Source organism: Dromaius novaehollandiae, chromosome 8 (genome assembly GCF_036370855.1).
Source record: "Dromaius novaehollandiae isolate bDroNov1 chromosome 8, bDroNov1.hap1, whole genome shotgun sequence".
In the NCBI taxonomy this organism is placed as follows: domain Eukaryota; kingdom Metazoa; phylum Chordata; class Aves; order Casuariiformes; family Dromaiidae; genus Dromaius; species Dromaius novaehollandiae.
The window spans coordinates 9,550,658-9,565,562 of NC_088105.1; the positions used below are offsets into that span (position 1 = coordinate 9,550,658).

Below are 14,905 nucleotides of genomic sequence, written 5' to 3' on the forward strand. Positions count from 1 at the left end.
GGAAGCTGGAAGACACAGAAATAATGTATGAAGTACTGGGCTTGTAAGAATTTATTTTTGTTTCCTCTTCTTGAGGCCACTTGGTCCCAGGTGCCTCTTGCCAAATTCCTAAAGCTCTCTTCCCTCAAGCTGTGCTCACCCGGCCTCCCTCAGTGCAACAGGCCAGGTAGCGTTCGCTTGCTGCTCAGGGTGGCTCAGGGCACTGAGGCATCCCAAAGAACTTTTTGACCAGAAGCCAGTACTGTTCCCTCTCTGCCCCCTCTGTGTTTTTCAGAGCTGATTTCCTCTTTGCGTGCCGGAGAGCCTCAGGAAGTAGAGAGGGAGAGTGAATGTGCTTGGGGTGTTGGGGGTGGTGGTGGAAATAATAAAATAAAAGACACACTGCAACAGAGAGAGGGCCAAGAAAAATATTTAATCCAAACAATGAACATTGTCGTTTCCTCCCACAGTCTGCATTCCCAGTCAACTTCCCTGGGCAAGCAGGAGGAGCCAAGAATTGCCGGGCTCTCTGCCTTGTGTGTGTGTGTGTGTGTGTGTGTGTGTGTGTGTGTGTAAGGAAAGGGATGTGTCCTGGGGACACTGTGCTGTAGCATCACTTTAACTAGCTCCTGCCATGTCTGCAGCTGAAGGGACTGAAACAAGCTCAATTTTCTAAAGAGAAGCAGTGGTTTGGAAAGATGTTGAAGAGATTAGGGACAGCAAGATGGGAAGGGGAATTCTCAGGTACCCAAGCCAGGATGTTGGGGTAGTGGATGCACTGAGGTTTTAATTGAATCAGACTTTCAACAACGACTTGGGTAGTCTTCATGTCCTGCCAGGGACATGCTAGAATAACTGCGCTTTTTGAAATATTTGGCTAGCGAATGAGGTGGGGAGGGAAGGAAGGGCATGCATTTGGGAGAAGCTGCCCTTTTTTCCTACCACTGGCAAAGGACTGTCACAGCTTCTTCATGCTTCCTTTGATTGTTTCCCCTCTGCAGGAACCTTCACCCCAAGCCTGCTCCACCCCATGACACGCAATGCCAGCACATGCATGCTTCTCCAAGATGCTGCTTCTCCCACAAGCCTCAGATCCTTTAGAGCTGTGGCTGTACCTAGCACTGGGGGCTGCTCAAGGTATATGTACTCAGGTCCTCTGGTCTCCTTGTCCCCAGTGCTGTTGTGGTACAGGGTGCAAGGGCTGTCAGAGTGACTTGGGAACGGGCCTTGATTTGGGCTGACATCCCAAATGCCATTGACTGTCTGCAGTTTCTAGCTGTGCTACTTGCTAGCCAGGTTCTGGCTACTGCTGGCGTCTTTCCTGGTGCTGAGCACGCACTGCTGTCTTTTGGGGCTTGCTGGCTGTGGGTGAGGAGAAGGGTTCGTGTGGATGGGCAGGACGAGGGGTTAATTAGTGTTGGGCCAGCTCAAGGGGGTTCTGGCTGTCGACCTGCAGCTATTGCTGCCCTGTGGGTTCCCCCTCTCCAGCCACATATCGAAAGGATTAGCAAGAATTTACTCTTATCCTTCTGCTTCTGTCAAAGGCCCTGCAAATGCAGTGGGGCACTCGGGAAGGAGATGCCTCTCCCTGGCAGAAGTTTATTGCCCAGCCACGTGCCCTTCTCCCCTGCTGCGCCATCCCCCTGTAGGGCCCATGTCCTCCAGCTGATCTTCCAGCCCAAGTTTTGAGCATCACTAATCACTCATGAGAAGAGCAGAAGCAATAGCAGCGAAGCTGATACAAGAGGCATGGGTGTGACCGTGCAGCAGCGGCAGCTTTTCTGGGCTGGTCCCCGTCTGTCTCCAGTGCTGAACTCATGTTTCCCCTGTTCCTCTGCGGTTGCTTTGAAAGTTACAGCTGACAAGGACAACAACACCTGCATGTCATCAGCTGCAGGCTCTCACACGGTCCTCTGAGCGGGCAAAGGGTTTGCCCAGCCACCTCTGAAATCTCAAACATCAAAGCCCAGAATACAGATGGCCAAAGGGAAAGGTGCAAGGACAACAAAATTCTTGCTGACTTAGAAGCAGCATAAAGGAAAATTACGTGGCCTCCTTGGATGGGATCAGCACTGAAGCGAATACCATTGCAAAGCCCAGGACATGCGCAGCCTCCCAAAGGCTGGGGGACATGTTTTGCTTAATAAGTCTGGACTCGATCCCCTGAAAATGGGATGTGGGCTTTCTCTAGCTATAGACAAATTGAAATCACAAGCACTTTCCATCCCGCTCGGGAGCACAGAAGCAGACTTTCAGCTGGAGCGAGGAAGGAATTCTCCCCTCTTGCTGGAGTAATGTTACATAATTGGCCAGGTGCATGTGGTATTTTTTTTTTTTCCACCTTCCTCCAAAGCATCTGGAATGGGTCATTGCCAAAAGCAAGCTACTGGGCCTTCAGGTCTGTTCAACTAGCGCAAAACCTGCATTTCTAAGAAATAATGTTCATCAAGTGTCTGTGACACAGCATGAAAATGTGTGATATTTATGTGATTTGTGATTTATTCTTCATACTCAACTGCCTTCTCCAACTCCATCTTCCCTGTCTGTCTTGCTTACCTCCTTTCCCTTGCTCCGTCACACCCTTTTAAGTTCTTTCATAGTGAATCAACCTACATATAAGGTGGTTTGAAAAATGTATCGGAACACTGTCCACCTCGCCAATGACACTGGGAGAAAGAGAATTCAAGCGGCAATCCTAGGGCCTGGGATGCTCCCCCACGTTGTTGGGCTATGTAGAAGGCTTGGGAAGGGGGCCAGCACACAAGGAGAGAGCCAGCACGCTCGTCCCTGGCTGTGAGGGATCTGCAGGGACAGTGGGAACCGTCATGTACAAAACATTGCTCCCTGCACAGCATCTCCCAGGAGCCGTGAGTGAAACGACGGAGCAAAGCACTCTGCAACGCTTCTGCCCAGGAAATCACACAGTCTAAACAGACAGCACGCACCCGCGCGCAGAGCCGCGCAGGCTGCAATGCAGCACTGGGACTTGAACGGACCTTTCTCAGATTCCGCTTTTTCCTGCAATATTTTTCCCTCTTTTTTTCCTTTTAACTTTTTTCATCCATGGCTATTCCCAGTTTTGAGAGCGTGTGGGTTTTTTTTCTTAGCCTATTTAAATTGCCAAGCATTTGATTCACGGTTACTATTTTTATTATGGTGGCGCAGATATCAGGCCCCACGGTGGCAGATGCTGTACCTCCACGTGCTAACACACGCCCCAGTGAAGCTACTGTCTGAATAAACAAGGAAGACAAACGTCGAGAGCGGGGAAATTATCTGATGCAGCCCGGCTCGCTGGCTGGCTCCAGCAGTCCCGAGGTGTCATGCAGCCTAGCTGAGAAGCTCCATGTCGCTAATTCAGTGTGAAGCAGTCACAGAAATTACCTTAGTCACTTTTTCCCATTTTATACAAGCAGTTTGAAGCGATTCTTTTTTTTCCCCCACGCTCGAGGATGCATATTCTGGCGATTGAAACTCAGCTGGTCATTTTCCTGGATCACATGAACTTGCCTTCACCTGGCTGCATTTGCCTTTCCACGTTTTCTCCAGAGCTACACTTTTTTTTTTTTTCCTGCCGGCATCTTAAAACTTTGTCAAGTATTTCTGTGAGTTGATGACATGGGCAAACTTCTCCTCTCCCACCACTGACATTGCTTTCTGTGGATCCTAATTTAGAATCACATGGCTCAAACGTAGCCTGGAAAAAGGCCATGTGCATCTTTTGCATGCACACACTCACATGTCACCCTGCACTAGAAATGGCTGTTCACGCAGCTGGTGTCCTCCTCTGCCTTGCCTCTTGCAAAACCAAAATGAGGTTATAGAAGTATGACCAAATGAGCATCAAAGCCCACACCTGTACCCTTATAAATGAAGGTCAATCCACCAGCATCTTAGTTTTCTCTTTCTGCTTACAAGGACTGAAACCAGCCGGAGGCCTTTGAGAAGCCAAACCAATGGGATTCACTTTATCTCCCTTGGAAAATCGCTGAGAGGTGCAGCTCCTTGCTAGCCCAACTCTGATTGCTAGTCTTGAGTTGTTTCAGGCCCATGTAAGTAATGAAATTCTCTTGCCTCACCGAGAAGTAGATTTGCAGCCATCTCCTAGGATAAAGTACCAGCTGCTATGGCAGTGCAAGAGCCACATCACTGGGCCATGGGGAAGCAGAAGAGCTTGCAGTGCTGTCTATGGCTTAGCTGTCCTTCCTGCCTAGGTCCTGCTGTGCTCCTAAGTCCCATCACTTCTTCATGCCTGGGCTCCTTCACAGGGGGCTATGCTGACCTGGGACAGTCCTGAAGTGTTTGACTCCAGTAGAGACAGGAAGAGAGGGGAAGAGATGTCACCTCAGTAATACATGAATGCCGGGGGGCTCCCACTGCCATGGTTGCCTGCCGTGCTCTCTAGATTAGCCCAGGACCCTGTGGATGGTGTACGTGAGGGGTCTGGATAGCTCACAGAAGTAAGGCTGCTTCTGAGATGAGCTGCTGTGGCAATAACAGCAGCAGGCTGAGGACAGGATGTGAGGAAGGCTCTCAGCTCGGGCCTGCAGGGGATGGGCATGGTCACGGGCCCTTTGCCTTGAGCAGAGCCAGTCTGACCTGTGTCACGCTGAGGCCAGGGCCGCCCCATCCCCTGAAATGCTGATGGCGGTAGTGAGACCAGAAGGAACAGGACTGGAAACAGGGCTGGTCCCCTGGAGGTGGATGTAGAAGCTCTACTGAGGAGAGGCGGCTGAGATAGCTGCGGGGATCCCGGGCGGCTGTGCAGAGCAGAGCCATCGGTCCCCAAACCATGCATCTGGCTCTCTTGAGCCTTGAGTCCAATTAGTCATTTTCTATTTTCCCCTCATATGTTTTTCCAATGTAATTTGGAGCGTGAGTTGTTAAGTTTCCCCAACAAGTGTTGCCATAGGAGCCTGTATTTGTTTAGGGTGGGGTACGGGCTCTGGCGGGTTGAGGGGAGGGGGCAATTAGCCCTAATAGGTGTAGAGAGAAAGCGAGAGCCTCTTGTTCTCAGGCCTGTCCCTGTCTCTGTCGTTCCCCCACCTTGCACACAAGACATGATCTGGAAATCATTTCAGACCTGTGCAGCCGGGACAGGCAATCCTCCGCAATAATTATATGGAAACTACAGAAGAAGTGGGTTTTGTTTTGCCAGTGAGTCATGACATATGGAGCAAAGCTCAAGGAAAAACTCCACCGCATGGAATGCTGCAAAAGCAAATCACACCCAGAGCGCTTTCCCCGCCAGCGGCCGGGTGAGCCCCCGGCCGGTCCCCTGCCGTCAGCCCCCTGCACCTGCCAGCTCCGGCCCTGCTCCTGCAGTAGCCCAGCCAGCTGCGGCGGCATGCAGAGCTGCTCTGCGGCTCAGATGGAGGCCTTCACCGCTCGCGGTCGTTTAGGACCTGCTGGCAGTTTTTACTGGAAGAGGAGTGTTAACCCTGTCACCTTGGTGAAATTCCAGTATGGGGAACTACACCCTCACATCCTCTGGTCTTCAAATAGAAGAAAGCAAACCTAAAGGGCCCCAGTGCTGCCGGCTCAGCCCTTCCAGCTCCCTCCAGCACTAGCTCAGAGGGTAGCCTCTGGCAAGTCACTAAGCCCCTCTTCCTCAGTTTCCCCATGTGAGAAATGGCACTGATCTTTCTCTGCTTTGCTGAGGGCTTGGGAGAGCTAACAGCTTCTGCAAGGCGAGAGGTGAGAGACCTTGTGCAGACGATGCTTTTCTCTGGGGTTGTCCTGATTTGCGCATGTGTCACCAGAATAGGCTTTGTAAAGGACTTTGCTGCAGGGCTTTGTGCGCCCTCTAGAAACTAAGCTGTCATCCCACATCCCTTCGGAGCTCAGGTGCTGCAGTTCCTGGGGGCATAAAGCTCGGATGAGCAGTGGGAAGTATGAACGGAGGTATCTAGGCATAGCTTACATCTGGTCAAGGCTCGGGTGTCTGGCTGCACTGCCACTGAGCCCCAGGAAGCAGGTGTCATGGCAATGGCAATGATGGGTGTCAAATCACTTCCCCTGCCACTGCTTCTTTCTGGATGCTTAAGTGAGTTACATAACCTTGCTATGCCTCAGTTTTCCAGCTGTAGAAAGGCACATCCTTTCTTCTTCTTGTGCAAGATCTTCCAGGCAAATGCAGTCTCTCCTTTGATCCTTGGACTTGGCCCAGAGACTGTAGCTGTGACTGTAATACTGCTACCATTGACAGATTCATTGGTTTGCCATAATCTCTGCTATTATTTCCTGCCCTCGGTGAAACAAAAGTGATGTTAATTTGCATTGGGTCTGCTTCTGGTCCTTGTGAGTCATGATGGCAAAAGGCTACATCAGTAACCTGGTTTGGTCATAGTTTTCTCATGGCAGTAAGTGGCAATATCACCTATTCTTGCATTTTGGCTTCAGTGTAGCCTGTTATGGTGTGGTGACCTTTCTCAGCCCAAAGTTGGTTGGCTTAGTGATGCTACTGGTGAGTGACTTTCAAAGGCAGAGTTCTGGTACATTTTGAGAAGCCCAGTTGTCATTTGAGGCCACTAGATCCAGTGAAATGGAACAGCCACTTTCATGAGCTAAGGGGTGGCCAGCTTTCCACCAGGAGCCTTGCTGATGACAGCAGTCCTTCTGGAGTACGACCACTGTTTCTGGGTCAGCAGCTAACAGCACAGAGCCTAGAGCTAGAGAAGCATTTCATTACTAATCACTCAGTTAACGAATGGCCTCGCCGTTCTGTTAGCACATTTATTTGTTACTTGGCGGGGCTGATGTGTATCTATGATAAATAAACCTCAGTTGCAGATTGTTCCTGACAGTTCATTGCAAACAGTTCACATGCAAGTTATTTAGTTACACCAGTCACACAGCATTGTTTCTCAGCCCCAGTTGGCTGCTTCTCAGCCCTAGTTGTTTCTCTTCTCTGTTCAGATGACTCATGTAACTAAACAACAATAAAACGGATTTCTGAATGGCTGTTTGTGCCATTTAACATTTCTGGTCAGAAAGCTATTCTGCTGGAATAACTTTCTGTTTCCATGTTAGAGCTGAAAGTAAAGAAAGCCTTACTTGATGGGCCATTTATTTGAGCTGCACCAAAGCAAGCTGAGCTCTGCAAATTCCTGCTGGTTCAGGTAGACCCAACAGTGATTCACAGCAGAGCAGCAAAGGGCACTGGGCTATGCCACACAAAGAAGATGCACCATTTACAGTCACAAAGCATACATGACATCGGCATTACTCTGACAATGCAAAATCCGCCACTATAGGAAAAGTGGGCTTTTCTGAAGTGGCCATGCAGTTTAGGAGCAGAAGTGCTGTTGACTTTGATGGGAATTTGTGCTCCTGGATTACCTGCATACTTTGCAGATGTCTACTCTGGGTTACAGATGTTCCCAGAACATGCGCATTAACAGCAATGAATGCATTTGAAAGTCCTAGGGCATGACCACAGGCATTTGTCTCACTGAATTATTTCCTGCTTAGCTCAAGGAAGGGCACTCAACCATAGAACTTCCTTACACCATCTTTATAGAGGGTGGGATCTGGGCCATGAACAGGAGAAATGAAGAGGAAGGTGGCCGTCAATGAAGAGGGAAAGTGGCCAAGTTGCCAGTATCTCTGGTTATCAGTAGGCAGGCGTCCTCTCTATTCAATCCAGAGTTGGATTTTGCCTGTGCGGAACTAGCGCTTAATAAAGATTCCTTCTCTAGTGGCCCTCCTCAGCTAGCCTAGAAAAAACAGTCTTTTAGTCCAATCTGGCAAGGTCTGGCAGAGTCGAGTGTTGAAGCAAGGGCTAGATCCTCTAGAGGAGAGTCTAGAGGAATTTGGGGACATGTCCCTCTTCCTGCATGCTCAGGGCCTGGGTCAGATCAAGAGCATTCTGGAAAAAGCTTAGTCCTTGCAACCAGCACTTGCCAATGTTTGGCTCAGTTTAGACACAAATATTTCTGGGAGGCTGACTGACCTTGCTGAACCTTTCTCGTAATCCAAGGGAGAAAAAGGAGACCGAGGGCGCTCTGATATTGATTGCCTAACAGGATCCTCTGTTGATCCTCACATCAGTCTCTCTATACTTAGCTGCCCAAGCTGCATCACAAAGCTCAGCTTCAGAGTCAAGCTCTTAAGAAGAAGGAGTGTTGCAGGGAAGAGCTGGGTCAGCTTCTTACAGAGCCCAGCCCTGGCTGCACTCACACATAGAGCTGGATTACGGTGGAGTTGCATGTGAGTGGCGTAATGAGGTAGCAGTGCAAGCTGTGCTGTGCAGAGAACATGGTGAACTCACTCCCAGTTGAGTGGCACTGGACTCCAGGGAGAAGCGCCGAGTGGGACGGAGACTTGAACTTCTGGCATTCAGTGTGGGTGAATCCACTCTAATGACATGGATTTGATGTCTCACTACCTGAGGCAATTCCCTTGGGTAGAGAAAGCTGATCCTTGAGCTACAGCTGCTGTCCTCTTAGCACCAAGTCCTCCTCCATAAACACCAACTGGGATATCAGTTTTCTGGTGTTGCTTTGGCTTTGAAGAGGTGGTTGTGTATTGTGCCTTGCCCTTTGAAAGTGGTGCCTGAGGGACTTGAGGATCTGGAATCTCTGCTGTTGGGATAAACCTTCTGCTTTTGAATAACCCTTTCAGCAACAACTCATTTCTCTGCCTATAGCCTTTCCAAGCAGATGGCTGGTGTGACACCATCAACAATCGGGCATACTGCCAGTATGACGGGGGTGACTGCTGCTCCTCCACACTGTCCTCCAGGAAGGTAAGTGAGCACCTTCTGTGGCACAGGGCAAGATTTAGGATTAAGCAGTCACAATTCACCATGCTCTTTGTCTTTGCTGACCATGGAACCAGGCCTACAAGGCAGTTCTCCCATGAGTAGAGCACAAATCCATGATTTTAAACCAAAGCCAGCTGAAGCTGATAGACATTGTTCTATTGATTACAGCACGGTTTGGACCTGGGCCAACAGGACTCAAAGCTCAACCAGGCTCTCACTCAGGCTTATGGGATTCCTTCTCATTTAAAACGCAAGTCCCTACGAAATTACTTTGGTAGGATTTAGTGCTAGTTGTGATGAGTCAGAAGGCACCTTGTTGCATAACTGCACAAACTCAGGGGACTTGATTTTTTTGTTGGCATCCACAAACCCAGTCTGGACTGTCTTTCCTTCCCAAGTCTCCTAGAAGAGAAGGAGGGAGGAGTAATGTAGAGGTAGCAACTTTGAGTTAGAGATGCACAGACCTTTCTTTGTCTCCCATTGCAACCTGTCCTCCCACCTAACTTGCCATCCAGCACTCACAGCCCATCCTTCCTAAATGTATCCAAGAGCAAAACAAACCATAGGGCATGAGATAATTTCTCACTGCAAAAATATGTGAATTTGGATCTTCTTGTCTTTGTTGTGGAGCTTGAATCATTTTTCCTTTCATCACACACATACACACACAGAAAGGAAAAATAAAATCCTGGGAAGATCTAGTTCAAATAGGAAGGAAAAGGCTTTACACCCAAGTGATGAGTGAAATCTCCCCAGTGATATCATGACATCTTGGAGCATGGCATGGCTCTCAGGGGGTCTGAGACATCTTGATCTCCAGCTAGAATAAAGGACAGGACTGTAATGGAAGGCGGAGGAATTCATGTCCCAAAGCTCTCAGGGGACCCCACCTCAGCTCACATCCCCCACAGGTCCTAGCTGTCCAGCCATGCACTCCTCCATCGCTTTGCTGTTAAGACAGATATAGGAATACGGGTTTCAGACACAAAACAACCTGCTCCAGCCTCTCACTGGCTCAGGCTGTGAAAAATGTAATGTACTAGGCAATGGTCAACCATGAGCCAGATGCTTTGCTGGTACCTTCCCACCGTGTTCTGGTGCCATCAGTTAAGGCACAGGTGATATAAGGTTGCTTGGCCACGTACAGTTGAGGTAGAGAAAGCAATGAGTGGTGGTACAGGTGAGCCAGGAAGAGTCAAGGGTAGCTGGAAGGATGGGGCCATGGACCCTGATATGGACAAAGGGTGGCCATCTAACAAGGATGAAAGTAGACCTGAAATCTAGAGGTACTTCACCACTGCTAGCTCCAGTCCAAAAGCCCATAACCACCATGGGAGATTTCTCCCAAGGACTTGATATTTGGGGCACAAGCCCTCAGGTTGACTCTTGATTGCAAAATCTGCAACACAAGTTACCAGAAAGGAAAACTCCAGGAACAAAACCCAGCTGTGGGTTACAGTTAGCACCGGGGGCACCCTGGAGCAGAGCCTATTTCTTGGTGAGGGTGGAGACTGGTGGTCTCTACAGCGTCAACAACATCCAGACCTTGCCAGGAGTGTTGGTCTGTCCGTACAGGGGTGGAGAGGGTTTGTTGAGGTGAGGGGTCCCAGTGGGCCAGGGGGCTCAAGGCAGAGGCTCAGTCCAGGCTTACTTTTCCCTTTTGGTGCCTCCAGGTGATCCCATTTGCTGCTGACTGTGACCAGGACGAATGCACCTGCCGTGACCCAGCAGCTGAGGAGAACCAGTAGTGGCACCGCGAAGGGCCTCTCTCGGTGAGGCGAGCATCAGAGGAGGAAAGGGGCAACAACAGGGGCTGCTGGGAGGGTGGCAGGACGCACGAGGGGGGTCAGGAGACGTAAGAGGAAGAGCCGGACAGTTGGGAAGACAGCAACGCAGGTGCCCAGCGTCCGGCGGCGCCGCCTGCTAGAGGAGTGATGGGCACGGTGGGGATGGGGCGAGGACACCAAGAAGCCGGTGGGCAGAGGACAGACGCATTCACTGCACTGCCACGGTCCCCTCTCATCACTGCACCCTTCCCTTCGGGCTCCCTCCCAAACCAAAGCCGGCAACTGGGGCCCGCCGTGCACGCGAGTGGGCTCACCGAGGAGTCTGGCCACTGCCTTGGCTGCGCGCTGGGCTGGGCTCCAAGGCAACAGCTGAGAAGCTGCCACGGACACTTGGTTCTGTTACTGTATGGATGGGTTGCCAATTCTGAGTGTCTGTCTTTGCTCTGAATTTGTCACTATTCACCCCCCCTCTACTGTATAGGCTTCCTTTAGCAAGGTCGAGGTAGTTGTGATCTCTCTGCAAATATTTAAACTTAATTTTATATATATATATATACATATATATAATATATATATAAATATATATTATATTTTCTTTGCTCTTTATGAAGCTGAGAAAGGATATCCTTTGTCACACACCCATGCTGCTGTGAAGTACAAATCATCGGGAAAAGTGCAGGTAGGGGTGGGAAGAGTAGGGAATTTCCCCTCATTTGGTAAGAGGGAGCTGGAAAGAGGACAGAGAGAGAAGCCAAACAACTGGACTACAAGAGGACACAGCTCCCCGGGCACATGGCATACAGGGTGGGACCTTGAGAAGCTCTCGGCAGCTACAAAGGCCAAGTTTTGCTTTTGGGATTTGTAGGTGCTTTGCCTTTCTCTGGTTTGGGTCCTGAGACAGGATTTTGAGGTACAGCTGTACCTGAAAAGAAATACTACTGTACCCTTGATTCATTCCAGCAACCGCTGCAGCTTAGGTGAGCATCACTGTGCTGAAGGACATGACAGACTCAGCCCACTATTTGAGACCTTCAGGAGGGGTGACATGTCCATGAAGATTGTGGCATGGCAGATAGATAGCAGCAAAGACACTCCACGTTCCCACTCTGCCGTGCTCCCCCTTTTGTTTTGGCTGGTGATGACCCAACTAAATGAGAGATGTAGAGGGCAATGTAGAACAACTGTGTGATGCTCTGAAATGAATGAAGCTAAAGAGTTGCTTTTCTCCCCCATGTCTCCTTTCCAAACACAAGCTTCAGCAGTGTTGCCAGCAGCTCTGTGAGGAGATGAGACCCAGAGCACAGGGAGAGATGGGGCACAGAGGACCTGTCAGGAGACTCTGAGCATCATCTTTTTCCACTGAGCTTCTCCTTATTATCTCTGTCACTGCGTCCACACTGCTGGGCTTACAATTGCAGATTATCATGAGTATCTTCCTTCCATAGGTACCAAGTGAAAAATCCCCTAATTAATTTCTAGCCATGAAGAAGCCCAGCTAGAAGCTTTGGGACCCAGAGCTGACTCTCAGGCGTTCAGCTTGGCGGTCTGGACACAGGCCTGTAGAGGCAAAGGGTAGAGAAGGCACCTAGCTTTGATGGCTTTTGGCTGTGCTGGGGTCTTGCTGTGTACCCCTGCAAATTTCGCATGGCTGGGTGCTGGGAACAACTCTGTGGCCAGATGTGAGAAATGAGAAGAGGGCAAAGAGGCAGGGAAAAGGGCTAAAGAGAGCAAAGCAGAGAAGGGGCAACAGAGTCAGACCAGGAAAACCCAGCTGGGCCCGGGATGCTCTGTAGCCCTCCAGGCTGGGGCCAAGAGGCCGAGCCTGCCCTGCTGTGCCCCGCGTGGGCAAGGCCTGCGTGCCTGCAGCGGGGGTGAGGCCGGGGCCAGAGTCTGGCTGGCACAGGAGTGATGGAGAGAGGGTGACAGTGTGGAGAGATGGGATTTTTCAAGGTGGCCATCCCATCCTTTGGCTCTTGCTGGCCTGCCCCAATTTTTGTCAGGCAGCTCCAAAAGGTATGTTTGGCCGGAGGATAGGAATAGACAGAGGCATCTAGCCATCCCACCCAGTGTCCAGAAATGAGATGCTTCATCCTTCTCCGAGCCCTTTTCCGATCTCGAGAGCACCCATGGCTCCTTGGCGGGTCACCTCCCTGCAGGGAGCAGAGCTCACCCGAAAGCTCCTTCTTCCTGGTGGAAGAAGCTGGGCTGAGCCAGTGCAGACCTAACCATGGTGGGAGTGAAGAGGCACATCGCCCCTGCAGCCGAAAACAGCAGTTGTGGCTAAGCCCTGCGAAGGTGCGGGGCTGTCGGGGGTGCTGCCAGCCCCTCTGAGCCCTGGGAGAGCGCGGCTCAGGAGAGCAAGCCGAAATGAGGGAAGCAGTGGCCATGGATATGTGGAATGAGGGTGACACTCAGAGGGAGACCGGAGAATTTCAAGTACCTGCATCTTGCCATATCAAACCCTTCCCTGCCTGACTTCAGCATTAGCTGGGTGCTGGAGGACAAGGCAGGCTATTAACGTGGAAACTTAAGTATTTAGATGCCAAATTTTTACCCTCTTAGTACGAAAACCCTCGTCTCAGTAGTGACTCGCCCAAAGGTCCCTTATCACTGGTAGGGTGCAGGTCCATGCACACCGCTGGCACCGGTGCAGGGAAGGGGCCACGTGTGGTCTGGCCCTGCACCACAAGCCAGACGGGGGGCCCGGGGGGCCCGGGGAGGGGGTAGGTGTTGGCTAGGCTGATAGCGACTTGTGCTTCTCGTGAACAGATAGCTTCTACGTACCGAAATATTGTTCTTCTATAGCGACACTGAGCGGTTTTTGTCCCCTTTAGGGTTTTATTCACAACGGAGGCTGCTGCTATTTTTATTTTTTGTATTTGATAATTATTTTTTATAAAAATCTATGAAAAATAAATAATCTTCTCATCCTCCACCTCTTCTGCCTCATTGAATGGCTGCTGCAGCGAAAGGGTGCCCAGACTGGGGGAGGGAGGAGGTTCGGTGGCTCCTGGGACCCGCACGTCTACATGCCCTCCTCTGCCCCAGACTGTGGGCTTTCCCCGCCATCGTCCCAACCTCGTGGAAGAGCTCCCTTTGGCTGAGGTTTTCTTTTGCAGGGAGAGGTGGGAGGGCCAATTCCCACCATGTTCAAGCCCGCCACCCCAGCTGCTTTGGCTGTGCCCCCCATGGTGAGCACACGTCTACAGACAGGCTCTGGGCCACCGGTGTTTCCACCTCAGGTTGTCCAGACAGGTCAGAACCAGTGAGCCAGCGATGCCAAAAGGTGACCATCACAGCCTTTTCCAATTAAATGGTCTTTCACTGCTTATGCCACAAAATGACCCATTTCCTGATCTTTTTTTCATAATTAACCTATCATGAAAGGATGAAAAACACAGCTCCTTCCTCTCCCCCTTGTATCGAAAGGGATTTCCTAGCCGCCACGTGCACGCCAACCAGAGGCAGTGCTGCCCTTCCCCACCTCACCTGCACAGCTAGGTAGAGCTTCTCAGTGTGTTTGCTTTCTTCTCTTTTGAACAACAACCAAATAAACTTTGTACATACAAATTTCTAGCCATGGGGCTGGACTGGGAAACCCCAAAGAGCATCCCAATGGCCTGAGCTAAAATAGGTTTAGTAGCGTGTCAGTCCTGGCCCCTGTCTCGCCTGTGTGTGCGGCCAGGCCAGGTTTGAAAGTCCTACCACCCCTTGTTTTGGAGGGGGGATAGACCCGTCTGGGCTGGCAGCGGCAGTGGACACGTCTAAGCCTGGGCTAACCTGCCTGGGAGCCACTGCCGCAGGGGCCCACAGGGTTTCTACCATGATGAAACGACACTTTTCTTAGGAACCTGGGGAGAAGGGCTTACAGGGTTTCTCCTCACTTCCGACTGCTGCTGTTTCCATCAGTGGGGTTTTTCGGTTTCCAGCCTGTTTTCTTTTCTTTCTTTTTTTAAGATAGTTTAGCACCTATCAAATAAAATGGCCCTGACCAAAAAAAAAAAAAATGTCATTTTGGGTTCCAAAAACAAGCAACCAAGCATGGCAGCTAAAGAAATCCACACCGCATTTCGAATGGACCAGTTTTGGGGCCATTTCAAGCCTCTCCTTTGGTCAGGCTGGGGTGCTCTGGACAGCGGCGCGGGGGCAAACGCCGCAGCCTGCCAGCAGCGCTCAGCCTCTGCTCCAGACCCCGCGGGAGCCGGCTCAAACGGCTCCTACCTGCGCCGGCGCGAGGTGGTCTCCCGAGGAGGCCCTTTGCCGTTTCACAGCTCACCGGCGGTATTTTAAAAGGCCAAAGCTGTGCTAGAAGCTATTTATCTTTCCTTTGCTGCACTCCTCCTTTCCGAATGGTGGAGAAGGTGAGTCACGG

At 50.7% G+C, this 14,905-nt stretch overlaps 2 protein-coding genes across 2 annotated transcripts in view; one reads left to right on the top strand and one right to left on the bottom strand.

Annotated features, from left to right (window-relative positions):
• Nucleotides 1–13,456, top strand: part of PAPPA2 (pappalysin 2) — a 119,685-nt gene extending 106,229 nt beyond the window's left edge. Inside the window, exons 21-22 of the mRNA XM_064515609.1 lie at nt 8,630–8,728; nt 10,420–13,456. Coding sequence (XP_064371679.1) covers nt 8,630–8,728; nt 10,420–10,494 — 174 coding nt within the window. The 3' untranslated portion in view covers nt 10,495–13,456. The remainder of the gene's footprint in view (nt 1–8,629; nt 8,729–10,419) is intronic.
• ASTN1 (astrotactin 1) overlaps nt 8,915–14,905 on the bottom strand; it is an 81,329-nt gene continuing 75,338 nt past the window's right edge. Inside the window, exon 23 of the mRNA XM_064515608.1 lies at nt 8,915–9,148. Coding sequence (XP_064371678.1) covers nt 9,034–9,148 — 115 coding nt within the window. The 3' untranslated portion in view covers nt 8,915–9,033. The remainder of the gene's footprint in view (nt 9,149–14,905) is intronic.